This window comes from Lontra canadensis, unplaced genomic scaffold, assembly GCF_010015895.1.
Source record: "Lontra canadensis isolate GAN:19392208 unplaced genomic scaffold, GSC_riverotter_1.0 scaffold31, whole genome shotgun sequence".
NCBI lineage: Eukaryota > Metazoa > Chordata > Mammalia > Carnivora > Mustelidae > Lontra > Lontra canadensis.
Window position 1 is genome coordinate 15,853,583 of NW_022631025.1, and position 26,082 is coordinate 15,879,664.

General features: G+C 43.0%; 1 protein-coding gene across 3 annotated transcripts in view; it reads left to right on the forward strand.

Moving 5' to 3' along the window:
- The window catches only part of PCSK5 (proprotein convertase subtilisin/kexin type 5), a 443,312-nt gene that overhangs the window by 228,404 nt on the left and 188,826 nt on the right, over positions 1-26,082 (forward strand). For all 3 annotated transcript variants that reach the window (XM_032866664.1, XM_032866665.1, XM_032866666.1), the window contains exons 11-12: positions 15,972-16,089; positions 17,225-17,413. In XM_032866664.1, the coding sequence (XP_032722555.1) occupies positions 15,972-16,089; positions 17,225-17,413 (307 nt within the window). The remainder of the gene's footprint in view (positions 1-15,971; positions 16,090-17,224; positions 17,414-26,082) is intronic.

The window sequence follows — 26,082 nt, forward strand, 5'->3', positions numbered from 1 at the left end:
CTTGCTCTGGTCTCTTGCTCTCTTTCAAATAAATAATCTTAAAAGAAACCACACACATGCCATTTTAAGTATACACATGTGTATGCCCACGTACCCCTCACCGGAATCAAGGATAGAACATTTCCCTCACCCCAGAAAGGTCTTTCGTGCTCTTTCTAGTCGCCTACCCAGCCCCAAATCTTACCCGATGCAACTGGTATCCTTTCTGTCACTAGAGATTATGTTGTCTTTTGTAGACTTTTATATAAGTAGAATTATTCAGAAGTGGTTCCTTCCTCTCTATATAGTATTTTTGAAGTTCCTCTGAATTATTAGTTATATAAGGAGTTAATTCCTTTCTATCGCTAAGTGATTGCCTATGGTGGAAATGTACCACAGTTTATTTACTCATTCAGTTTTCATGGATGACTTTGTGGTTTCCAGTCCAGGGTTGTGCACTGAGCTGGTATGAATATCTAAATACAGGACTGGGGTGTGGAGAGACACAGCTTTGTAAACGTGAGACAGTCAGAAAAACTCTAAACAGCGACCCTGAGGAGCGAGGAGCTGTGCACGTGTTTCTAACCAGCTGTGTAGAGCCTCAGACAAGGCAGGCAACTTAGACAAAGATTTGGTCAAGGAAAAAGTAGGAGGCCGTCAGATCTGGCATGTGCGGCAAAGGGAAGGCTGAAGAAAACAGTATTTTTTTTTTTTTTTTTTTTTTTTGACAGAGATCACAGGTAGGCAGAGAGGCAGGCAGAGAAAGAGGAAGGAAAGCAGGCTCCTTGCTGAGCAGAGAGCCCGATGCGGGGCTCGATCCCAGGACCCTGGGATCATGACCTGAGCTGAAAGCAGAGGCTTTAACCCACTGAGCCACCCAGGTGCCCCTGAAGAAAACAGTATTATAGACAGAATTTGGCACAGTTCTTCATTCGTAGTTTGCACGGAGCTAGAACTGCCATCTGTAGGTCATGCATCGTTCTCATGTTTAATATTGAATTAATAAACAGTTAATTTTCTGTTAAGACTTTTGTATGATACAAGTTGAGCATAGAATGTATGGACGTGCATCAAGTTGTGGCCATTGAAATGCGGTGGGGGTAGCTTAGCAATGCAATGAGCTCCCCTCCCACTTTCACATACTACACACCCTGCTTTATATTCGCTTTTTTCTTGAAACACATCAGTTCTCTCGCAACATATCTTTTTAGTCTGATTTGAGTTATGGTTTTCATTTGTCAGTGATTTTAGTGGATGATTCCGGATGAAGGGTTAACTTCCTTGTTTGTGTGCTCTGTTTTTCTCTAAGACTACTTGGATTTCAAGAAATGGGCTTGAACATTTTGAGAAAAAGCATAATCTGCTGATTGCTAATGAATTGTATTAATGACACATATATAAACTCGATCAGAGGCATAAATAACTATAATTAGAGGGCAGAAGACTCTGGAGAAATTGACTTACCATTGGGAACTAAAGCTGGTCTGAAATAGGTTCTGGGGTGGCTACATGTTTTGTTTGTTTGCATTTCTCCGAGGATTGGTATTAAACATGGATGAGACCTCCCCGGGGAAAATAATAGTCACGGGGAGAAGGGAGAGGGACCAGTGTGTATAAAGGGGCAGATGAGGTGTGATGAGGAAAGTAATTGAAAGGAAACTGACAGCAAAGCTACTTGAGTCCCACAGTTAGGAATTCTCGTTTCATTTGAAGAACATTTTGGAGACACTGCAGGGATTTGAGAAAGTGAGTTGGTAATAGTAATGACATCCAAGCAAGTTGATTCTAGTTGCTTGTCTGATGTCAGAAAGAGTTTTATTTCTTAAAATGATGATATAAATCCATTGGTCCTACGATATGTCCTACAAAATGATATGTTAGGTAAGAAACCGATTTGCTAAAATGGGGGTGAATTCTCTCGCGGTCATCATTTTATATTATTTTAGTATGCAATTGTATATTCCTGACCTTAAAGGCTGTGACATTCAGTGAAATTTTTGATCATCTCTTGCCTTCCTTCTAAATGAGGGGAGTTCTACAGTTGAGATATATAATCATCTTGGGTAATTTTTTTTTTTTTTTTTTAAAGAAGGGGAAGAAATTCTTTTTGAAGTGACTCTTTAATAAACCCAGGGCAAAAAGTGTGAGGACAAGATGGCTCCTTGAAAAATGTCAGGTCAGTAATTGTGCTTCCAGAAGGCCTCACACACCCTCTTTGACCAGAATCTTTTCTCTGGTCATCCTCGTTCACCGTGACCTTCCGAAAGCTACTTAACTTCCAATATTCAAATTACTTTTCACCAGCAGTTATAGTCTTTGTATTTGCCATATGACTTTGCAGAAATTTAAAGCAAGCAAGCAAGCAACGTAATTCTGGGCTAGCCTCTTGAGTTGCTCTAAGATGGGTGCAGGTTGTGTGACAGAAGCAGTGACAGTTTATAAATGACTTTTGCTTAAGGTTTACATGCATATATTTTTTCTTTGCCATGAAGCAAATTTAGAATCATTGTCTATAATCCTAGGAAACTGCATTGCTCATTTGAACCCACCAGAGGCTACCACTATATACTTTCTTAATGTACTGTGTGAGATGGTTCTGTCTGGAAATCATTTGCTTCTTTTCATGTTGTAGCCTCAGAAGTATCCTCCGAGCCATGACAGAAGATCTGCGTTCAGCTTGGTTGTAGAATTTAATATTGTGCATCTCAGAATTCCCTGTCGAATTCCAAGCCACATTTGGCAAAGCAGATAGACAAAAATGTAAGAAATATCTGGGGTTGTCTGATGGGTTGCCATTGTTGGTTGCACAGGTTATTAACTGCACTAGGGAACCAAACTGAGGGGTTGAGTAGAGATGGAAATCCAGCCTGTGACCCAGTCATCAAGCTGTGTGCCCCAGAGGGGGGGACGATGTCCACCTAGAGAAAGAATTCTCTTTCTCTAGTTCATGGAGATCCCACATGGCCAGCCGTATTGCACAGAATTCCACAGTAATTCCTCTCAGAATTGTTGGAGGCATGAATATCTTTTAAAAGATACTGACCCAGAGATGGTTTTGTTCCTTCTCACCTTCAGCTGTTGCTTCAACCTTGACATTCACAAAAGCACCAATAGCGAACTAACTCAGTGTTACTAGAGTCAAATAGAGCCTTCCAGTGCCCGTGATGATTTCATCAGAGCTCTCTAGACAAAGTTCGAAGTAAAATCTTAGAATTTTAAGTGAGTGTGAGTGCTAAGTATAAATCTTTTATTCTTTTATAGTCTTTTTACCTTCTTTCATTTTTGTGACCAAAAATGATTGATGCTTCATGAATTCAAATGTATAATCACTTTCATTTGGGGTCAGTAGAAGATTCATATTCAGGGTGAAGCATCCTTTTGAATATTGACAGACAGGGGCTGCCTGAGCACAGACATAAAGCAGTGGTGAAGGCTTTCTTCGAAGCTTCTGTGACTATCATCCAGCTGTCATGTGAAGGTGCTCCCCATGGACCATCTTGTCTCCCGTCTGTGAAATAAAGTTTTAAATGTGAAAGGAGCCATGTGATTGAGGCCCACGGGAGAAACTCTGGTAGGAACTTGTGCATATCAGCTTGGACGCCGACGTCAGTCTTTCCAGCGTAAAGGGCAATTCTCTGCCCCGAATCCAACTTGTCTGTGACCACACTAAGTTGGTGGTAAATGGGCACTGCATTAGCTGTGAAGACCGGTTCAGGACCCATAAGGGAGCCTGAGTAAATAAGAGGAGAAAAGGGCCTTCTGATGACTCTTTTTAAAGTATGGTTTTAGTAAAGATGGCGTAGCCCATCCTTCCCCCCACATCCCCCAGGAGATCTTTATGTCAGTGCCAGTGCCTGCAATACAAACCAGACCCAAAGACTCAAGGAAATCCTGAAAATGAATCCTGCCCTCTCTGTACGGGTAACTTCCTTAGACCAGGGCATCCGGCAAGGTACCGGTACGTGCCGGGCTTTGGCTTCGCAGAACCCATCTGGATACATCTTCTGTGAAATAAACAGATCCAGACTTTTTTTTCCCCCTTAAAATCTCAATTCAGACTCTACACATGTTCACATCTTGCTAGCCTTAGGCATTTCAGAGCAATTAAACTTGTATCGCACATCCCGATAATGGCTTCAACAGGCTTCACTTTATGGTATTATAGCAGAAGACATGGTACATCCAGAGTCATCATTGCAAAAGCCAGAGAAAAAGGGTGTTATGATCGCTGCTGGATGTTAACAAATGTGAAGTCGTTCTTTGCTACTGGGTGCTGTTCTGCGCGTGTCTGGCTAGCTCTAATTTGGGAAAAAAGGAAAAAAAAAAGGTTTGGGCTTGACTATAAAATAAAGGATCTTTTCCATGTTAATAATATCTTCACCCTCAGAGAAAATCCCTGATAGACACGACTGAAGGAGGTCATCCTCAGGAAGAACAGGGGAAGGGGGTGTGGGCCAGATGTTAAGTACCTCCCAAGCCCCACGTATATCTTTCTGCCCAGGATATTTTAATGAGCTTTGAAGAAGAGAGCCGTTTTCATGCTGCTGACTTGCAGAAGGCAAAGAGGGTAAAAATGTTCCTGTGTTCGTTTGTGGTAGACAGAGTTGCGACAGAGAAAGCTGTGAGATGTCTCTACCCTCTTTGCCACTTCGTCATTCTGAGGATGATGCTTAATTTGAGAAATGAGTTGCAAGAAATACTATATGTCTTATAGACACATAGTCTGCCGTCATCGACAGATATGTATGTGATGCAAAGACTCTGAACGCTTGGGATTGAGTCCGTGTGACTTTGGGCAAGTTCTTTTATGTTTATGAGGCTTACTTTTTCAGCTGTAAAATGTGAATAGTACTATCTTGCCAATAGGACTGTTGTAAAGATTTCATTAGTTAATACGTAATAAAAAGCATATGTGAGATATTATTTTTACCTCCCATATAAAATTTCTTCTGGGCATCTTATTTTGGGAAGCATGCTTGATACATTAAATGTTCTTCAACTATAGAGACGGGAAGATGAGTTAAAATAGCGAGATTTAAATGCATTAAATAGAACCTTTAGAGCATTTACTATTTTTCAGCGTTGTTACTGAGCTTGGTGTTGTATCTCAACTCTGTCAAGCCCAGATTCTGGCCTGGGAATGAACAGAGTTTAACTCCTCGAGTGATGTGCCTCCGAAGAAGGAACTATCTAGAGCAACCGTGCTCACTGAGTGAGGTTAATTAAGGGAACTTATCTCCCTAAAATATCTCTATAAGGGAAGCCATAATGTGTGTGGTAACCCATATGAAAAGACCTTAGCATGATTTACCATAGAGTTAGCTTTCATTTCTTGTGCTGCTAGCATGAGGGGAAGGATATTAGGAACGCTGTCCCCAGAGACTCAGACCCCGTGTTGGAGATTAGCCCAATTAACCAGGCTTTATTAACTGGGGTTCCAGGATTGATGCCGGCCCTAAGACCCTCAGGGAGTGGTTCTCAGGACCAACATCAACTTTATCTGGGAACTGGTTAGAATCTAATGCAAATTCCGGACCTTAATTTCTTCGTTGTTGGTTTTTTGTTTGTGTGGGTTTTTTTTTATTTGTATTTAAGTAGAGCTGACACACAGTGTTACATTTGTTTTCAGATACACAACAAGTGATTCAACTTCTCAATACATTTTGCTCTGTTCACAGGTGTATCTGCCGCCATATGCAATTACATTATCACTGACCGTGCTCCCGGTGCCATGCCCTTTGCTCCTGTGACTTACTTATTCCCTCTCTGGAAGCCTGTAGCTCCCACTCCCTTTCCTCCCCCCTCCCTCTGGCACTCATGAGTTTGTTCTTTGTATTTATAGGTCCAATTCCACTTTCTGTTCATCCATTTGTTTTTTATACTCCGCATATGAATGAAACCATATGGTATTTGTCTTGCTCAGTCTGATTTACGTCACTTGGCATGTTGTCACAGATGGCAAGATCTCATCCTTTTTTATGGCTGTGTAATATTCCAGTGTTTGTGTGCATGTGCATGTGTGTCTGTGTACCACATCTTCCTTAGCCAGTCATATATCTGTGGACACTTGGGTTGCTTCTATAATTTGGTTATTGTAAATAATGCTGCGATAAACATATGGGCACGTACGTTTTTCTAAATTAGTGTTTTTCCTTTCTTTGGGTAAATACACGATCATGGAATTCCTGGATCATGTGGTATTTCTATTTTTTAATTTTTTTAGGAACCTCCCTACTGTTTTCCACAGTGGCAGCACCAATTTCCCATCCCACCAGTAGGTCACAAGGGTTTCTTTTTTTGCCACCTCCTGGCCAACACTTGTTGTTTTTTGTGTTTTTTTTACTTTAGCCAATCTGACAGGTGTAAAGTGATCTCATTGTGGTTTTGTTTTGCATTTCCCCAGTGATGAGTCACGTTGAGCGTCTTTCCACGTGTCTCTTGGCTGTTTGTATGTCTTCTTTGGAAAAAATGTCTATTCAGGTCCTCTGTTCATTTTTTAATCAGATTGTTTGGGATTTTTTGGTGTTGAGTTGGAGAAGTTCTTTATATTGGACTTGACTTTAAAACCACTAATCAGTGGGACCCAGCAGTGTGGGCTTCCCCAAGTCCTCTGGGTGATTCTGATGCCCACGCTAGTCCCGGAACTGCTGACCCAAGTCCTCCCCTGCACATAGTGAATCACCTTTTTTTCCTGCACGTCTAAGTGCTACCAGTCCGGTGCTGCCCTTAGAAGGCATGGAAACATAAAGTCTCAAATCATTTCTTTTTCCAGAGTTTGGATAGGGAATCCTAAATCTGAAAAGTGCCTTTTGCACCCAACTGCACTCATGCTTTTTTTTGCCAATTGGACTCTAACCCTCTGTTTTCAAATTTTGTATCTGCCCCCCCACCCTTGGAAGAAAAACAAAAACAAATAAACCTTTTCCATCATCCTACTGCCTTCATTTGGTCCTCCCTTATACAACTAAAAATTCCCAGCAAGTCCTCTGAATTAGCTGCTCTCTTACTGGTGAGCCCCTCTGTAATTCTCTGCAATCTTGTTTCCACTTCCACCTTTGAAGTGAAATTACTCTATGAGACTTTCAACCATCTCCTGCTTGCCAAATCAGAAGCCCCTTGTTTTTCTGAGAGGTTTCCTGCTTTTGATCTAACCAATCCACATCACTTCCCTTGCCTTTTGTGATGCAAAGCCAGAGCCCTTGCTCTGGGACACTTGATTGATGCCTTTCCCTCCCTTCCTTTACCTTAGCCATTCCCTAAAGTCTATGGCTTGGAGAGTTCTGGAGGGAACAGTGCACACTCTCCCTACCTCCTCTCTCCAGCCCCCCCCCCCACCACCACCACCTCTTAATTCCTCAGCTTTTCTCCTCCCATCTCTGCCTTCCTTTCAGTAACAAGGATCACCTCCTTATTAGTGATTTTCAGTTCTACGTCGTCAACGTTGTCTTCATCCGTTACCAATCTAAAATCTCTCCACAGAGCTCCCCCTATGTCATTGCAAACTCAGAATTCCAGAAACAGGATCTTTCAGTCACCTTTTACAAAACAACTTCTCCCAAAATGGTACCTCGGTCATCAGCGGGCGCTCTTCTCCAGATCACCCCACTCACCATCTTCCCTCTCCCTCTCCTCAGTCTCCCACGATGTGGGCATTGTGACATTTCATTGCCTCCTCCGAAGTTGACTTCTTGTTTCGGTCACGGTGTCCATCACCTGGTTTACCATCCGTCGTACCTGCACCCTTGAAATAACCAGTTTCCTGCTTCCTTCCTTCTAGCCTTTCATATCCTACATACAATTGCCAGATCACTCCTTCTAGAATATCTTTTGAATTAATCTTTTGAATTTCCTTGATCATTGGCTATTCACTGCCTGAGGTCAAAATCCATCCGTGAGTTTTTAGGGCCACACAGCTTTCTTGAGGAAGCCACCATTCCAGATACCCTGCTTTCATTTCCTAGCCCCAAAGATACCTCCATGAATCCACATCTTACTTCAGGATTGAAGAACCATCTCAAATCTTTTTCTTTTAAGAGGATATACAGTCCTCATTAATGGCCTATTTTTTTGAGAGTTCACAGGCATTTCCATGTTATTGTCCCTAAAACGTAAAAATGATTTGAGTCTTAACGTAAATGAAAAGGAATGTTCATGAGAAGCCTTACATAGTACTTGAAACTTAGAAAGATAAGTGGTAGCTTTCTTCCTAACGAGATGGTGACATTCCCAATCACAAGGAATACCTTCTTCTTTGTTGTCCCTCTGCTTTGTGTTTTGCAACCATCAAAGCAATAGTGAAAAAAAAAAAAAAAAAAAGCAACAGTGAGTAATGGCTCCGTATCACATGAACCATGGACGAAATAACCGTGTCTTTACAACCACTGTTAACCACTACCTGTGAAAATGCACTCACCGGAAATCAAGATCAACCAGAATTTCTGTTCCTTCCTTTTATGAGAATGTAAGGACAAAGCAAATATAAAGGAAAATTACATGAAGAATTACCTAAAAATAATATGTAAATGATTCACAAATGTGAATTTTGGCTGCCCATTCACCAAGATCGTAGGGTGGTAACTGTTGGTTCAAGTTACACACCAAGAAGATCTAGGCTGGTGAGCTAATAAAGGGTCAGTCTAATCTTCAATAAGCTTTTACCCAAAGACTTTTGGAGTACATTTTAGATCTCGTTTTCATCTCTGTCCAAACGATCTTAGTTTCCGAAAACAAGCACAGTTGTGATCCGCGTGGACCCTGGGATACATGGTTAGCTCTCTCCAAGCTGCTAGAACATTTTCCTACCTCCATTTGAGAAAGACTGGTCAATTTTCTTAAGCAAATGACTTGCTTATTATAACCACATTGGAAGCAAATTAAAAGGGAATGGCCAGAGAAAAGAAAATAATTAGACTTTTTTCTTAAAATAGAAAAGGGCCCTTGAGAGAAGGCTGGCATATCTCCTTAACTCTGTAAATTAAAAAAAAAAAAAAAACTAATAGAAAGATATTTTTACATATGCATATGTGACAGAATACATCACGTGTCTATACTCCACATCTAATGAAGTCCATTGCACATGGAGAAGGGCTCACCAGTGTTTTCCTCAACCCTTCTTACTCCTTGTCTGTGCAGTGATGAGCCTGTCAGACTCCTGCAGCTGCTACCAAACCCATCCCTCGGGGAGCTTTGAAGTGCAGACCCCGCAGGCAGCCAGGTAGCAGTGTCTGGAAACTTCCCACCTGCAAGGCCTCAGCAGCGCCAGTGATGGCTGGCATGTTTGGATCTGGCTAGAGTTGTTAGTAGAGCCTGAGATTTTAGGAAGAGTGAGGGAATGATAAAAACAAGCCATGCACAATAAGGAAGGTGTCGCTCCTGCTCCCCCCTGAGTCTGCATTTTGCACCACGGGACAGAAGAAAGCGCTGTAACTGTCGCTCAGGCTTTCTAAGAAGCTTAGGTACCTTTCACCCTGAAATCTTTTAAAACAGTATGAAAGGAAGAGACTGATGTCGGAGAAAGGGATTAAGGAAAGGGACGATGTGGGTAATTCTGGAAGCGTCCTCCTTCCATCTGTCTGTGATATTTAGGTGTTGAAATGCTGATAGAGGACTGAGGAGCTTTGCTTCCCACCTTTTCATCCTTAGGAATCTTACATTTTATGTTTTCCCATTTTGCTATTTCTTTTTACTTGAAAAGGGCAGTCCTTTAGCGGCCACCTAGGGCAAGTGAAGTGTCATGGGCCCTCTTCTGTTTCACCCCCTTCCCCTATTTTGCACATTTGGCTTGGTTTGATTAACTGGCTCGGAGGTGGGAGTTGGGGGGTGGGATATGGCTCAGGAGGGGGCGGGGAGGGGGAGTCCCTGGTGGGAGCAGTCATCTCAGAACAGGTGGTTCAGCACAGGATCAAAGAACCCAAAGGTGTGAGGCCTCCAACAGCTGCAGGACCTCTTTGATCCCAGGTTGGAGGCTGTCCCCACACAGATCAAGCAGTGCCCCTCAAGACAGGAATTTGCGGAAGTCCCTTTCAGTCTGGTGGTTTACTTATAGGTAGATGAGAATCGCAGCAGCCCGGGGGCGAGGACACCCCCCCCCATCATGGTTGACTCTCAGCTCCCCAGCAGTCTGCTCTCACCCCCTTATTTCCTGCCCTGTGTTTACCACGAACGCCCATCCCCTTCTGACCACCTACCCCCCACACCACCCACTCTGGGCTTGCTGGTTTCCTCCTCGCCCCAGGAAACCACAAGCAGACCTGGTGATCATTTGTCCAGGAGGCTGCGTCCTGGCCCCTGGAATGTCCTCCCTGTATCTCCACCTGGTTGAAAAGTTACCGGGTGACAAAGCGCAATCCAAATACCACCTTCCCCTCCTGAGTCATCTTACCTGCCTCCAAATTTCAGCTCACGTGTATCCAGCACTTTCTCTGCACCAGGCTCTGTCAGGTTCCTTCATTGCCGTTGTTTGTTTGTTTGTTTGTTTGTTTTTAACCCATGGATTCTGTACGCTTTTCAAGTCTTGTTACTCAGTCGGTTCATTTGTTTGTCTCGTGGTGAAATCGTTAAGTTGCCCTTATCTCGTGCCTGCCTGCCTCAGGTGACTATCGAGTAGCTGCCTTACACCCCCATGAGTGTTACGGTAACTAATCAGATCAATTATTTGGATGTATTGAAACTGACCCTTTCTCATAATCAAACAAGGGAACCTAATTGATCAACCATGTTTCATATCTTGGTGATGATGTGCATCGTAACCAGTACAAATAGAGTCCAACATGCCCATTCACCCTCCAGTCACTCAATTATTGGTATTAAAAGATAGGAAAGCTCAAAAGCTTAAAAAACAAAAAATGTTTTTTAACCAACCAAATCCTTCTAAATATAACTAAACATAAATATAAATAACTAAAATGTTATTTATTTATAACTAAATAAATATAAGTAACTAAATCGTTATTTTTAGAGTCAGCGTGGACTTTCCATTTGGTGTAATATTAAAAAAAGAAAGAAAGAAAGAAAAAGCTTCAAAATAACTCACTCCAGTGGGTGGCTCAATCAGTTAAGCAACTGCCTTCTGCTTGGGTCATGATCCCGGGGGTCCTGTGATTGAGCCCTGCCTCAGGCTTCCTGCCCAGATGGGAGTCTGCTTCTCCCTCTCTCTCTGTCAAATAAATAAATTTTTAAAAATCTTAAAAAAAAAAAAAAAAAAAAACTGGCTCCAGGAAGGACACTCCACTAAAAAGACAAAAGTATCCCAAGTTTCACTCACTGGTTATAGCTTCCTGTGCTCGGGAAATCCCGCCCCCCCCCCCCCCCCCCCCCACCGAGCTTTCTAGCTTTTCTCTGGAATTAAGGCCTCCTAACTAGAGCTGTTGTTTCAGCTAAATGTATCTGCTTCCAGACTGTGCAGTCATTTCCTTATATGCTTAACGATTAGCTTCCCTCAGCACTTCTAGTCTCATCAGAAAGTGGAAACATACCTGCTGGAGAACATTATCTATTTTCTTGCCTTCTCTCGTTCATCTAGCTGGTGCAAGCAAGGGAAGCCTTCAGATTCCTTGGAATAAAAACTAGCTATACTTGGGGCACAAGACAATTCCACTCTTCTCGATTAATCTGCATAAACAGCCATGCAGCCTAATGAGGCAAATAGAATGTTTTTCAAGTATTGCAGATTCCCTTTTTTTCAGCTTGCCCAGCATCATTGTGCTTTGTGAAATCTACCTCAATAACTTTGCCTCAAGATCTTTAATTACTCTGTAAACATGCTTTGTTCCCTCGATAGCTTTCTAAATATGGATTTTTGAATCTTAATTAATGTTCCAACTACTAATTGAATGTTTGCTGCTCACACTCGTAGAAATGAAAAATGCAGTTTGAGCTGCTTGGATTCCTCCTCACACCATTATAGTATCTAACTTTATAGAGTTTTGCATTTTACACAAAGCTTGCCCAGAGACAGCTCTGCTTGATCATCATAAAGTGATTTTCAGGCTCAGGTTTTGCTCTGAGCTTGGCATGAGAAACGTGCACAAATAAAACTAATTTAGGGAAGAATGGCCATAGCACCACAAGTTGTTCTCCTGGTATATTTGCTATGATCGTAATTTTTTTTTTTTAATGTGAATATTGGTTCTATACTTAAATAAATATGGTGTGTTAATGATGACTTTACAGAAGTCGGTGATAAAAAGAACAGAGCTCTAGATTCCCCTTATAATTCTCACATAAACACTTTATGCCGCTTGGTAAATTAAATAAAATTTCTCCTCTATCAGTTGAGTTCCTTCACTTCACAAGTATGCATAGAAGCTCTCCTCTAAGCACAGGTGCTCTGCAGGCACTGGTGGCTGTTCCCAGTAACGGTGTGATGGCCAACTAACTTGATCCAGGTAGTCACCAAAAAAAGATCTGTTTTGGGGCACCTGGGTGGCTCAGTCAGTTGGGCGTCTGCCTTCAGCTCAGGTCATGACTTCAGAGTCCTGGGATCGAGCCCTGTGTGGGGCTCCCTGCTCAGCTGGGAGTCTGTTCTCTCTCTCCCTCTGCCCTTCCTTCCCATGCTCTCTCTTAAGTAAATCAATAAAATCTTTAAAAATTTAAAAAAAAATCTGTTTCTGAATGTATAGGTCATTTTAAAGTATGAAAACTCTGTATTATATTTTTAAAATTGTGTCAGTTATAATCATATCTTTTAAAAAAAAATTAATGCTTCCGAACTACTTAATAGCTATTTCCCTGGTTAACATCATGTTTTAAAAGAGTTTATCTGCCAACATGTTCTTTGTGCAATTATTTTCTCATTAGTATTTACTGAAAACCAAACAAGTAATTGCCAATCAGAATACATGGAGTTGGTATATTGCCAACATCACCACCCCTCTTAAAAAGAAACACATTTATTTTATTTTTTTCTTAGGCTGGGTATCATGTCTGTGCACAAATACACGATTTCCGGTATTTTAAAATGCAAAACATCTCCATGACTGAATGGGCTTTACCGATCTAATGGAATTCCTTCATTTATTAATATTCTATTAATATGATGTTTTTTCCATTCACCTGCCAGTTTGTAGTTGAACTAGAACTAGCCAGCCTCTTTTCTGAACATCTACTTGGGATAGATGCATGAATGGACGTTGTCTCTGGAGGTTAGGAATAGACTCAGAAAAGGAAACAAATTTACAGCCTTCATAAAGACTCAAGGTGCTTTTCTACTTAACTCCAGTGTTTGTTTCCTAGGCTTGAAGCATTTGTTGTATTTGATGACTCTAGGTGTTAATTTATGTCCTAAGGGTTGTTAGGCTGACAGTTCCTGGGGACGGGGATGGGGGGAGGCAGCAAGAGCCCCTAAGCCAGAGTCCAGGCAGCCCTCATTTTGCACCCCCCGGCCCTCCCCAGTTCCTACCCAGCCTCTTCCCCTGCCCACTCTTGCCAATCGAATCTTTCATCTTTTTCCCTAAACTGAGATCAAATGGTAAGTTGCGCTACTTTAAAACCACTTGATAGGATCATGGGGATATTTGGGTACTGGGGCAGAGTCAGAGTCTGGCATGGCAATGCGTGTTTGGTAATAATTTCAGTCCCTCTAGGGAAAACAATGCCTTGGAATGTTCACGATGAAATGATACAGATCATTACCTGTATCGATGGTTAAGTGATAGGTGAGAACCTGTGATATCCGTGAGCTTGCATAAGAGATGTCCACGATTCGGTTTCCTTAAACCTACTCTTGACATTCCTCCTGTAACGCGTGGATCACTCTGATTCTGTTTTAACTAACGAGGTGAGATCGCCTCATATCATGTCCTGTAACTGAAACTAAGTATATAGAGTTGTTGATACAGACCTGCTAATATACAGTTCCCAATCTGTCATGAGGTTATTGATGAGTTTTGCTTTCTTCATTCTTTTCTGGCTGTATTTCCAGGTTTTTACAATATATATACATTTCTTTTAAATTAAGAAATAGTAATTTATAATAGCATTTACAAAAGTACGTGTATGAGAATCCCACATATATTCTTGTTATCCCTAAGTCAGTTTATTCAGTTTCCTTCAGTATGTCCTGTCCAGCTCAGTACCTGATATTATAATAATGAGCCCTTACATTTGTATAGGTCTTGATGAAGAGTTTCTCACATGGGACGAATAGCAGTACTTAATCAACTCAGTAATGGTGTCAGGATAGACAATCATATCACAAGGAGATTGTGGGTTAGCTCTTTTTTCTTTCTTGCCAAGAATTATGTAATTAGCGAATAGCAAGGATAAAGCAGTATTTCCTAATCCTAACATAGTTTTCCTTTTTTATATGCAGTCATTTTTTCCCCATATGTATAAATGTCTGCTAAACCCCATGAAGCATATGAAGAAATATCAGTCCTAGTTCCTGTCATCAAGCAGTTTGCAGTATAGTTGGGGTACAAAGACATTTGCTCATGGAATTACCCATTCAATTAATAAGACATAAGTAAAAAGTGCAGTGTGTAAGGCAGTGTCTGGGACATAGAAGGCACTCAAGAAATGTTGGATGGATGCATGGGTGGGTGGCTGGATGGCTAGATGGGCAGAAGCTCAGACAGACGGACAAATTTATTAGAGTTATAGGGACTAGTAAAGAGAAAAGTTCCTTCATGACAGATGGCTGAGTTTCAGTAAACATCTATTGACTTTCATTGATCAGAGGATATTTCAAGAAGATAGGCTAGCGAAGCCTTCTAGAACTTGGGAGTAGAGTGTGACCCTGTAGAGAACAGGAGGGAGGGAATTCCAGGCCAGGGTCTCAGCATAAGCCAAAGCAGTGAGGCAAAAAAAGCAAGGTATGACGGGGAACTGTAAAGGAATGACCTTTCTAAAGCATAGATTTTGGTGAAGAGGTTGTTTTGCAAGTAGAATGGGACTCTATCATAGAGTGTCTTGAATTTCAAGTGGAAGTACTGAAATCATCCATAAGCGTGGGCAGCGACAGATATTTTCGTGTAAAATAATATTATACAGAAAATGCCTTATAGGCAACAAATCTGGTAGCAATATGACTTTGTGTTAAATATAAAGATATGAGATGGTTTGATAAGTATTTGCTGGGAATTTAGAGTATTTTTTAGAAAGAACTACACATGTGGATATTGCTGTATCATCATTAAAATATTCCTTTATGCAGGAAACAGAGGGTCACTGGAGGGATGGGGTGGGGTTAACAATAAATTAATTTTAAAAATATTCGTATATGTGACTGAAATTTCTGAGACCATTATGTCAAATGCAGATTTAGATCAATAGGTATTCTTACTGAGAACCAAAAGATTACAACATTGGAAGACACATCTAGAGGCCTCCAAATACTGCATGCATAAAGTTTAATCAATTTTTCCTATGCTGGAGGAAAGGTAATAATTGTTGTCTTCTGAGATGTACGGCCTTACTCCTGGATATGTCAGAAAACTGGCATTTCTTGCATGTGCATTCTTATTGTGCCAAGAGAAGGTGTAGACACTGTCCTTTTTCCTTAAACCTATTCATTATGTTACAAAATTGATGAGGTCATCGCTTAAAGTGGTTACCAGGTAAGGCCTTGGAGCAAAAGTCAGTGGGTTAGAATCCAGGTCAACCACAGCTACTCGGTCTTAGTTCTCTCTCTGTTCCTCAGCGTTCTTGTCCCATGAATGACGATCACAATAGCACCAGCATCTTAACATCATGGAGAGGGTTACATGGAAAAAGACGGTCTAGTGCCTGCCACATGGTAATAATCCATACACGATAGTCCTGTTACGAGTCCTAATACATCGTTGATGAATAATAGACATCCATTTTATGACCTTGTTAGGTTTGTTCACATGTGTTGTTATATTTGTTTTTTGTTTCTTTTTTTTAATCATGGCTAGAAAGAATGCTAGGATCCCATGGGGATGTGTCTGGGCTCTTGGCCAGAACTCCGTATAGACAGCCTAGGTTGATTCTAACTTCCGTGAAGCTGACCAGCCTCTTGCCTCCCCTAGTGAGCCACCTGTATGGATTTGGACTGATGGATGCGGAAGCCATGGTGACGGAAGCCGAGAAGTGGACCACCGTTCCCCAGCAGCACGTGTGTGTGGAGAGCACAGACCGGCAAATCAAGTAATACTCGTGGCAAGCAGTCAGCATAGCAATTTCCTGAAAGAGATCAGGCTGGCACAAGTGCTCCAGACAGCATTTGTTGTCCATGGAAGCCGAAATCTTGTGTTGTGTGGTTGTTTGTTTGTTTTTTTCTAGCATAATTATAAAATTCTCATAGAATGTCTAGGATGCTAAGCTGTTAAATCCACATAATAGGACCCAAGGATCCTTAAAAACATCTCGCAACAGGGGATTTGGAGGACGCTTACAAATGGGCATTCTTAAGGTTTCTACTCAGCCAATATTTCTATCTCATGGTGCAAATGTTCTCCCTAAGTCAGCGTACTCCAAAATCCTAAACTTGATATTCTGGAAACTGAACTCTGTAACGTGTAATAATGAACTGTATTTTCAGTATAGTATATAAGAATAACAATAGGTTGGAAGTAACATGGATAGAAAATAAGAAGTAGGGGGCACGAAGGAAGAAGGGTCAGCCATAGGAACAACAGCCAAAAACAAACAAACTTCAGGCACAATCTCTGAGGTGAAACGAATCACACCCAACTTGAACTGTTGTCAGTGTGACCAGAGCCCCGTGTTCAGGGGAAACAGTGGCACAGGAGAAAACTAGTGAAGAAACCAGGCACATTCAGGCCAGAGGAATCTTGGGTTATAGAGCAAGGAAGTGGTAGACCAGGGATTTGAACCAAGGTCCTGGTAACCCCCGAGCCTTCCCCATACTGCCATACCCTCTAGCAGTATTCCGAAAAGTATATTCCACAGATCGGCAACATCACTGTCCCCTGGGAACTTGTGAGAAATGCACGTTCTTGGAGCAACCTCAGCCCCACTCAATCAGACATTGCAGGCAGAGGCTCAGCTCTTTGCGTTTCAACAAGGGGATACCCTCAAGTTTGATAGCCCTCCCTGCATGAAGATAAAAGAATCCCACTTCCCCCATTTTCTCTCACTTGCATCTTTCCCACTGATAACCAGGGTTAATCCTTGAAGGGACCTTGGGTGATGGCACTGTGTCCTTTAGCATCCAGCCACCAGCGGCTTGTGTGACATGGCGTCATCATTCCGGGCCCACAGTTCTACGCAGCCCAGCCCCTCCAGTGCTCTGCTCACACTCAGTCTCTCTCTGTTGCAGGACCATTCGCCCCAACAGTGCAGTACGCTCCATCTACAAAGCTTCGGGCTGTTCCGATAACCCCAACCACCACGTCAACTACCTGGAGCACGTCGTTGTGCGCATAACCATCACCCATCCCAGGAGGGGAGACCTGGCCATCTACCTGACCTCGCCCTCAGGAACCAGGTCCCAGCTTCTGGCCAACAGGTACTGTGATGGCTCTGGCCACCGGTGCGTACAGGCGACACCAACACTCCACTGTTGTGGAAGGTAGAGAGCGTCACCTGCTCTTGACTCAACCCTAAGAACCAGCTTAGGGGGCACTTAGATGTCAAGATGGCACAGTCAGAGCTCTCACTGCCCATACATAAATGAAGGGGTATGGGGTGCCTGGGTTGTGGCAGTGTCCAACTCTTGATTTCCGCCCAGGTCATGATCTCAGGGTCCTGAGATCAAGTCACATGTTGGGCTCTGCACTCAGCAGGGAGTCTGTTGGAGATTCTCTCTCTGCCCCTCTCCCTTCACCCCTCCCCCCCAAAATAAATAAATAGAATCTTTTTTTTTTTTAAATGAGGGGTGAAAAACTGCCTAGAATCTGTAGGAATGGGACAGTGTAACATTTAATACTTGGATAATATTGCAGTGATGCCGCAGAAAGAAGGCCACCTGTTGTTTACCCTAACAAAGAATTGCAGAGTACTACCTCCTTAGGCCCTTGAGATTGTCCTGCCTGCCCTTAAACGTCTGCCAGGATTTGTTACAGATTAACTGAATTCTCTGGCCCAGTCCTTGTCCAAGGTTAAAGGAAATTCTATGTGATTTATTTATTTATCTATTTATTTATGTATTTATTTATAAGATTTAATTTTTGTTTTGGGGGGTTTTTTCCCCCTAAGATTTTATTTATTTGACAGAGATCACAAGTAGGCAGAGAGAGAGAGAGAGGGAAGCAGGCTCCCCATCAAGCAGAGAGCCCAACACAGGGCTCGATCCCAGGACCCTGGGATCATGACCTGAGCCGACGGCAGAGGCTTTAACCCACCGAGCCACCCAGGGGCCCCATTTTATGTGTTTTAAAACAGGTGTGGGCAAATTTTTTTTCTGCAAGGAGCCAGTTAGTAAATGTTTTGAGCTTTGCAGGCCATGTTTCTGTGGCAACTGTTCAACTCTGCCTCAGAGCGAAAAAGCACCTAGGCCATGTGGATGCATGGGCGTGGCTGTTTTCCAATAAAGCTTTATTTACAGAATAAATAAACAAGCAACAGGCTGGGTTTGGCTTGAAGACTGACTGTAAAGGTTAGCCCTTTAGTCTTTATTGCCCAAGAGGGTACTCAGTTTCTTGTCTTAGCCTCTTGCCTTTTCCCTGCTCCTTCCAAACACTGATCCAGGAGGTAATTGCACTGCCACTATCCTGCCGAAATTCCAGAATGTTCTAGCAACCAGTTTTCTTTTGCTGCATAGGTTTTTGAATGGTTGGAAGCATGGGTAGCAGGTGCTTATCAAAAAGTGGGACCCGAATGGGGACAAGTCAGGTTGTCTTATACACTTTGTTCCCTCTGTGGTTCTAAAATGTAAACCACAGCTGGAAGCCTAAATTTCTTTAAATTGATCTTTTTTCCTCCCAGACGAACATTTAATGGGAGCAGAAGTCTTATCATGAATGGCATATATATGAGAGCCAGTCTTTCATGCAGACATAACCACCTGCCCACATAGCCAGGTGACCGTGGCAGTGGTGGTCTTTGTTAGGGCGGGGTTGAGAGGCCTGGGGCCGATGCAGTCCTACAGAACCTAAAGCGAGATTGAGCAAAATCTTTGCTTTGCAAAATCCCCAAATTCATCTGCTCTGGGACTGTGAGAACGAGCGCAGTAGCAGTTCTGAATGATAGTCTCTGGGAGTACAGAATCCGAAATCTTCAGTTACATTTTGCATCTGTGCTTGGCAGACTTGTGTTCTTTAAAACTTCACATCCTCCATCAGTGCACGGGAAAACGTGGGCTTAGGGCTTGATGCAGCGCAGCTTTGCCAGAATGAGGGGATGCAGGTGCAAAGAAGGGCAGGCTGCTCTGGCCTCAGATCCCTGGACGTGCCACCCGTGCCCTCCTCCCGCTGCAGAGCGGGGTCGCAGCTGCTGCCTGCCAGATGCTTCTTTCCAGTGGGCGAGGCCTTCCCGTGCATGGTTCCGTGATTAGGAGGTCACACCAGCTGCTGCTACTGAAGCGAGGGAAGACCTTTTTCCCTGTTGTTCTTTCTTTCTCTTTGCCTTTATTTGTCTGCGTTAAACTTGAATGCGTATGCAGGTGAAACACGGGGGCGCAAAGGTTTGCTTCACGCATGCGCAGCTGAGACCCCTCCAGCCTCTGTTGAAGAGAAAACAGCCCCTTCATGGTGGCTGTGGGCTTGGAAAACTCAAGGTCCTCAGACTTTCTGGGCTTTTCCTGCCTCTGGCGTTATTTCTAGTTGGCCTCAGCCCGGGATGACTTCAGTGTGGAGGCTGATAAGCCAAGGAGCTGTGGACCCCATCACCGGCTTTGGTGGATTATCCTGCGCAGGCGCAGGCTTCTGTCCAGCACGCATGCGCGGGCTTCAGTCCTGCACGCCTGCGCAGCGGCGGAGCTGTGCTTTGCCCTTTGAAAGTGTGGAACCCAGCACGGCTGCTTGGCTTGTGCCGGAGGGAAAAAAAACAGGTGTTTCGATACTCGGTGACCAGCGGTGGGGAAGTTGACCTCAGTTTCCCCCATCAAGACTCCCTGGGAATACAGTTGCTACTCGACGTGGGTCTTCTCTGTCTGGAACGTTTTCTCCAAGGGCTGGTCTCTAGTGTGTGTGCCATCTCGTTGCTGAAAGGAAGGAGGTGGATGGACCCGGGGGGGGGGGGGGGGGGGGGGGCAGAAGGCCTGGAGACATCCCGGAGATGTAAAGGATGTTATGAGTTCATTTGTCCGCAGTTCCCCGATCACATCACTCTGAGCAGCTGATCCCTGAAGCGTAAAACAGTGGCACCCAGTCCCAGAAGCACGTCTGGTCTCTGAGGCCACGCTCCGCTGCCCTTGCTGTGCTTGATGCCCGGAGCATTCCTTCAACTGAAGTGGCTAAGGAGAGAGAGGTCTTTGTGGCATTTTCTTTCCTTCCTTGCATGTTCTGAAGCTTTCCTTTTATGAGAGGAAGTGTCTCTTCAGAACCTTCTAGTCTCTGACCTAGGGGCCGGGGGTCCTTGTATCCTCTCACCTTGGCCCTGTTTCAAGGCCCATTCCCTGGATTGGGAGCTGAGGACACGCAGCATAGGAGAGGGGGGCTAGGTCAAGTTTTGGAGGGAAATTGTGTGTCAGAGGTTATTAATGAGAGCAATAGATGGTACCCCGGTTGGACACTTACCTTTCTTTCACAGAAGTCAAGATTTCTAAGGAGGACCACGTTAAAGCAAAGAATGGCATGTATCTGAAAGAGACTTCTCAGTGGTCACCAAGAGGAAGTTTCCGGAGTGAGGGGGTCACTTGAGATGGGGAAGCAGAGCTGAGGTGGCCCAGAGCCATCCCCGCGTGTTTCAGTGCTGTTTATCCCCACCACACAGCAATTCCTTTGGAATCAATTTTCTGCGAGGTCGCTGAGCGCTTGCCCACGTGGGCCGTCTGGAACCCCTCAGTGCCCCCCTGTCCCGGCTGACGGGCACTTGCTAGAACTCCCGTGGAGAACAGCTGTTGGAGGAAGAACGCTTACCCAAGCACCTGCAGGTGCTGGACCCTGGAAGGCACACAGCAGCGTTCAGAACTAGTCCGACGTGAGCGTGCCCCATTAGCCCAGCATGTGAGCTCCCCTGGCAAGCCGGGTTGATAATTTAGGGGGTGGGAGCGCCGAGTACACAGAGCAGGCCTGGAATGGGCAGATGGTTCGTTTCTCCTAATCCCTTTGTTTTCTCCTGCCCTCCCACCCTCCCAGTCCTCCTCTTGGCCGGTGCACCCTGCCTCGCAAAAAGTCGCCCTGAATAATCAGCATAAATGATTTATTTCCGGGGAGAATCTGGAGGTCTTGAATTGGCGGAGGGGAATCCAGGTGGGCTTGGGCTCCTTTAACATGTTTTTAGACAAGCATAACTTTAGATGCGCCTTTTTTTTTTTTTTTTTTAAATACCACCACATATTCAAATTCTGCCTTGCAAAAGTTTTGCAACAAAAGCCAGCTTCATGCGATTCTTCCTTCAGCTGCATTTGGCAGAATTATGAAAAGCGGTCTTTCTCCCCCTAAGTCTCCCCTTCCCCCAAGTCAGTGAGTTCAAGATTTAGTGTAGCTGTATTGGCCTTCTGTTCCAAATTTTGGCTTCTGACTGAAAGCTGAAACTTTGCCTTTCTTTCTAAATTTGATTACACACGAATATTTCTGCTTCTAATTATGGTCTTAAGTAGAGAGAAGGTACACTTTCGAGTCTGCAAAGCCTATAAGCTTCTATAATTAACTATGTTTAAATGTGGTGTTTATATTTGAGTCATTTCTGTTGCTGCCCAAATGTTCAATGACAGACTATTGACATTCGTAAAGGATCACGCCATGTAAGTGCATTTGTGGCTTGCAGTAAAAATTACACTTCGGCAGTGGAAATTTTGCATTCCAGTAAGGCCTCCCCATGAGAATCCTCGTCCTTGCTCCGAAAGAAGGTACAGCCTTTGGAGTTAGAGCTGGGTTTGTCTGGATTTCGCCAGTTTCTATGTTTGACTTTGAAAAGTGAGTCTCTCCACTAGAAAACAGATGCCAAGGTTAGGGTCCACCTCACACGGTTGTCACAAGTGTTGAGTAAGATCACTCACAGCAAGTCCTTAGCACCACTCCTGGAACACACAGTAAGCACTTACTAAGTGCTAACCCTGATTTACACAGTGCTGCCCAAAGCACCTGATGGAGGACTCCATCAGTCACAGATGGCTGGGCCCCTCTCCCAGAGTCTGATCCTGTACGTCTGGGTGAGGTCCATGAATCTGCATTTCTAAGAATCTTCTAGGTGATGTAGAAGTTGCCTGTCCGCAGACCACATTTTCAATAGTACTGGTTTAAAAAATCACTCAGCTTTTCATACAACATTCTTGTTATGTTCGTGTCCTCAAAAGACTTGCAGGCAGAACGCTGCTGGGTGCTGTGTGAGTAATTTACAAAGGCGTCTGTAATCAGAAACAGATACTTAGATAAAAGCTATCCACTCTTAAATGGAATAAATCTGCAAGATTACAAGCATACATCATAGATCCACAACAAGGAATGTGTGTTGGGCCCGGTCAGTAGTAAGGAATAGCATGTAGGTTGAAAGTCTTTTTTCTTAAAAACTCATCTTTTTAGTATTTCAGGTCTCTAGAACTAGTCCCTCTCTCTCTCAGCCTTTCTTAAAGAAGTAATTTCAATGAGGAGAGACAGAAAAACTTAATAGTGTGTTTTAAACACCCTATTTCAGAAGCAAATCATTTAAAACTTGCAAAAGCCAAACAGCTAAAGAAAATAAAAAACCACATGACAATTAAGCCAAATGAGCGCTTCGAGCGCTCTGTAAGTCCTACGTGAAGTTGCAATAAAGCGCTAAAAAGAAAATAATAATTAAGTAATTTCAGGGACAGAGAAAGAAAAAAAGGAAACTTCTAAAAATATCTGTCTAAAGTTTAATTCTGTAGTGAACATAAATACTGTTTGGGGAGTAGTAGATGATTCTGAAATTAAGATCCATTTATAACTTGAGCAATAATTATATGATAACACATAGCTGTCAGTACTTATAAAATGTCTTGTTATTTAGTTGCCACAACAGCACTGAAGAATGTTGTAGCCTTGACACATTGGCTAGACTATTTAAGCTAAAGGGGGAAGAAAGCTTACACTAATTATATTAGTTATTTCCTGAGTTAATTCCTCAAAAGGATGTACTACCCTTAATGGCAGTCTTTTCTACCAGCCTTCATCCAAAGTAATTTATTTGAAAACCACTCACAGGGATCGGGCTGTGGGGCACCATTTTAATAACTGGATGCGTAACTTGTGCTACCACAGGTATATATCATTTCATAGAGCACGCAATTATGAAGTCAACTTCGACAGACAGGGTTTCGCTGCAGCAGACGATGTGGATAGGCCACGGGGGTAATTAGTCCAGGATTCTGCACACTGGCCCTGCTTTGTGGACATTTCATCCATGCTGATAACGTTGGCATGTGTTGGGTTTCTTCACTGTTGGCCCGGCACAGACATTCAGACTGGGCATTGGACTTTTTAGCCGATAAGTGGAGACCACACAGTTAGAATCTCTTTAGCTGGTGTCCAGTGTGGTTGGACTCTTGCTTGTCTTGAGCAAGTGTGTTGTTTGCAACACAAATCGAATCTACTACCAGCGTTACCTTTTATGACACACAGATGAAGCCGGGTTGTTCATTGCCACAATGCCAAAAACTTGGGACGAGTTTAAGTGCTGAATCAGAAGAAAATAAAGAACGGGGTGAGACTAGAAACATGAATGGTCAGGCTAGTCGATCCAACAGCAGTCATCAGTGTCTGTTTCTTTCCCCATCAACTCTTTCAGCAAAATGCAATGATCGTGTTTGGCTGCATTTTTAATTCCTCTCCTCAGCTTTTATGTCCACATGAAATTAATGAGCATTCAGCTCTGCATAAAGGGAAGAGACTGGGGTGGGAAACCGCTTAGCCCGATAGACAAAGCCCATTTATATTCGGGCTTTGAAACACTTATTTGAATGTCGATTATGGGTATTTCTTCTTGGCACCCAGTTTATATTTAATTTGGGTTCCAAATGTGATTTAAAAGTGATTGGCAGCAATGGAATGATTTTCAAAGGTGGACAAGAAAGGGTGGAAGGGGAGAAACACAGGGTCTGCTAATCCAGCAGTCAAATAATTGACCCGTGAGTAATTAGAAGTTGGCTGGGGTTGTGGAAACAAGACTGCCCTTCATGTGATGGCAGCCTCAAGTCTCCTTTGTAGTTTTGGACGTGAGGCAGTGAGCCAAATGCTCTGTCTAAACTGTTTGGGAATTGCTTTTAAGTTTGGCACTCTTGGAAAGGTATTATGTGACAAGTTGTTGCTCCAGTGCCCTCAAACGGCACAATGGCTTCAGCGATCTCAACTCTGTGGGCTGAGAAGTGGTTCTAGATTGGTTTCTGCTTCCACGCATTTCCACATCAACACACTCCCTTTTGTAACATATGTCTGAGAGGAAAGGCGATTTGAAAAGCCTCCTCCTTCCCCACCGCTGTTTCTCCTTTTCATCCAGCCTACCCCCCCCCCTTTAGGTTTATGTGAAGGGCTCTCTGTATGTAAGTCAGTTATATAATGGGCCAGCAATTTCTTCCTGGCCAAGTCTAGTTTTAAGCCATCCGCTTATGAAGCAGGCCTTGTTGTGGTAGTGCATACATTATAGGATCTCCATAAAATGTACCATCCCTAATCTAGTGAAGCTCTTTTATAGATCTTTCATACTAGGAAGATATTCATTTAAGGAGCCACTATTTCTATCCCTGTTACCATGAGGGTAAGCCACCACATTCAATATGGCTCTCATTGAAATGCCACTCCTCTCTTCAGAACTAACCCTTACACATAGTCTACAGATATTCTAAAAAGAGAAAAAGGGGACTCTCACTCTTAGAAGCTTTGAAAATCACTTCCTACTGTTAACCCCATTATGGAAATTAACAAAACATATCTGAACATCCCAGACATCTGGGATATTCTCCAGTAAAGAGATCTGTTGGACTCTGCCTCAGCCTTTCTCAGATTTTGCCCAGTTTTCTGACCATGGGACACTTTGAGAATGCTGATAAGTACTTGCCTTTTTTCTTCTTCTAAGGTCTGAGGAACACATAGAGGTGATTTTTCCCATTTATCATGTTTCTCTAGAGAAAACTGCCAAGTGTCCGCCATTTACATGATACTCTCCCGTTATGCCAACCACCCCTTCAGTTTCAGGATCCAGCTGTCATTTTAGAGGGATCCTCAAACATATTGAAAGAATGCTTTTATATGTAAAGAATTAGAATTCTGGTATATTAAATTATAAGGAGATTAAACTGGTTATTTTTGGTTTCAGAAGGGCACTTTTTCTCCCAATGGGAAGATATACATAGCATGCAGATTATACCCACCAATTCCCTTGGTGAGCATGAAATTAAAGCGAGGAGAGTTGATTGCATGTTCTGAATAGCCATCAACATCCAGTTGCCATGAACTTTGTCTCCATGGAAGGACAGATATGTCCCAGAAACAGGACATGGTTGCTTCTAAGACCATACTAAAGATATTTTTGCTTCCCTGTTTGCCTCTCTAGCTCTCAAGTTCTTTCTCTAGACACACATAATTTTTTAAGTTTTATTAAAAAATTTTAAAAAACTGTCTCTTGCCCTGTCTTTAACTTTTTAACCTCCTATTGTCCCATCTCTGTAGAAATCTTTTTCTAAAAGTAGGTTGTACACTCAACATGGGGCTTGAACTCAATGATCCCAAGATCAAGAGTTACATGTTCCAATGACTGACCCAGCCAGGCGCCCCCTATAGAAATCTTAATATTTCTTTGGGTCATCAATTCTATATAATGTGCCTAGATAAGTGACATGCCTTTCTTCATGTGCTTGTTTTATACATTATCTTTTGACGTTTCTTTATTCTTAATGAGGATTCTGTTTTCTTCTTTTCCTTCTTGTTTTGTATCCCTCAGGATTACATCACAGGAAATAATGCTAGCTATTTCATATAGCTAATATAGGGAATTTGGAGCTTAGAAAATCATTAGAAGAGCTAGAAGAGCAGAATGTAGGCTGAACTTATAGGCATGACTCCCTCAACTGGTTAAGATGAGTGGACAGGGTCTTTTTACTGAGTCGTAATTTATGAACAA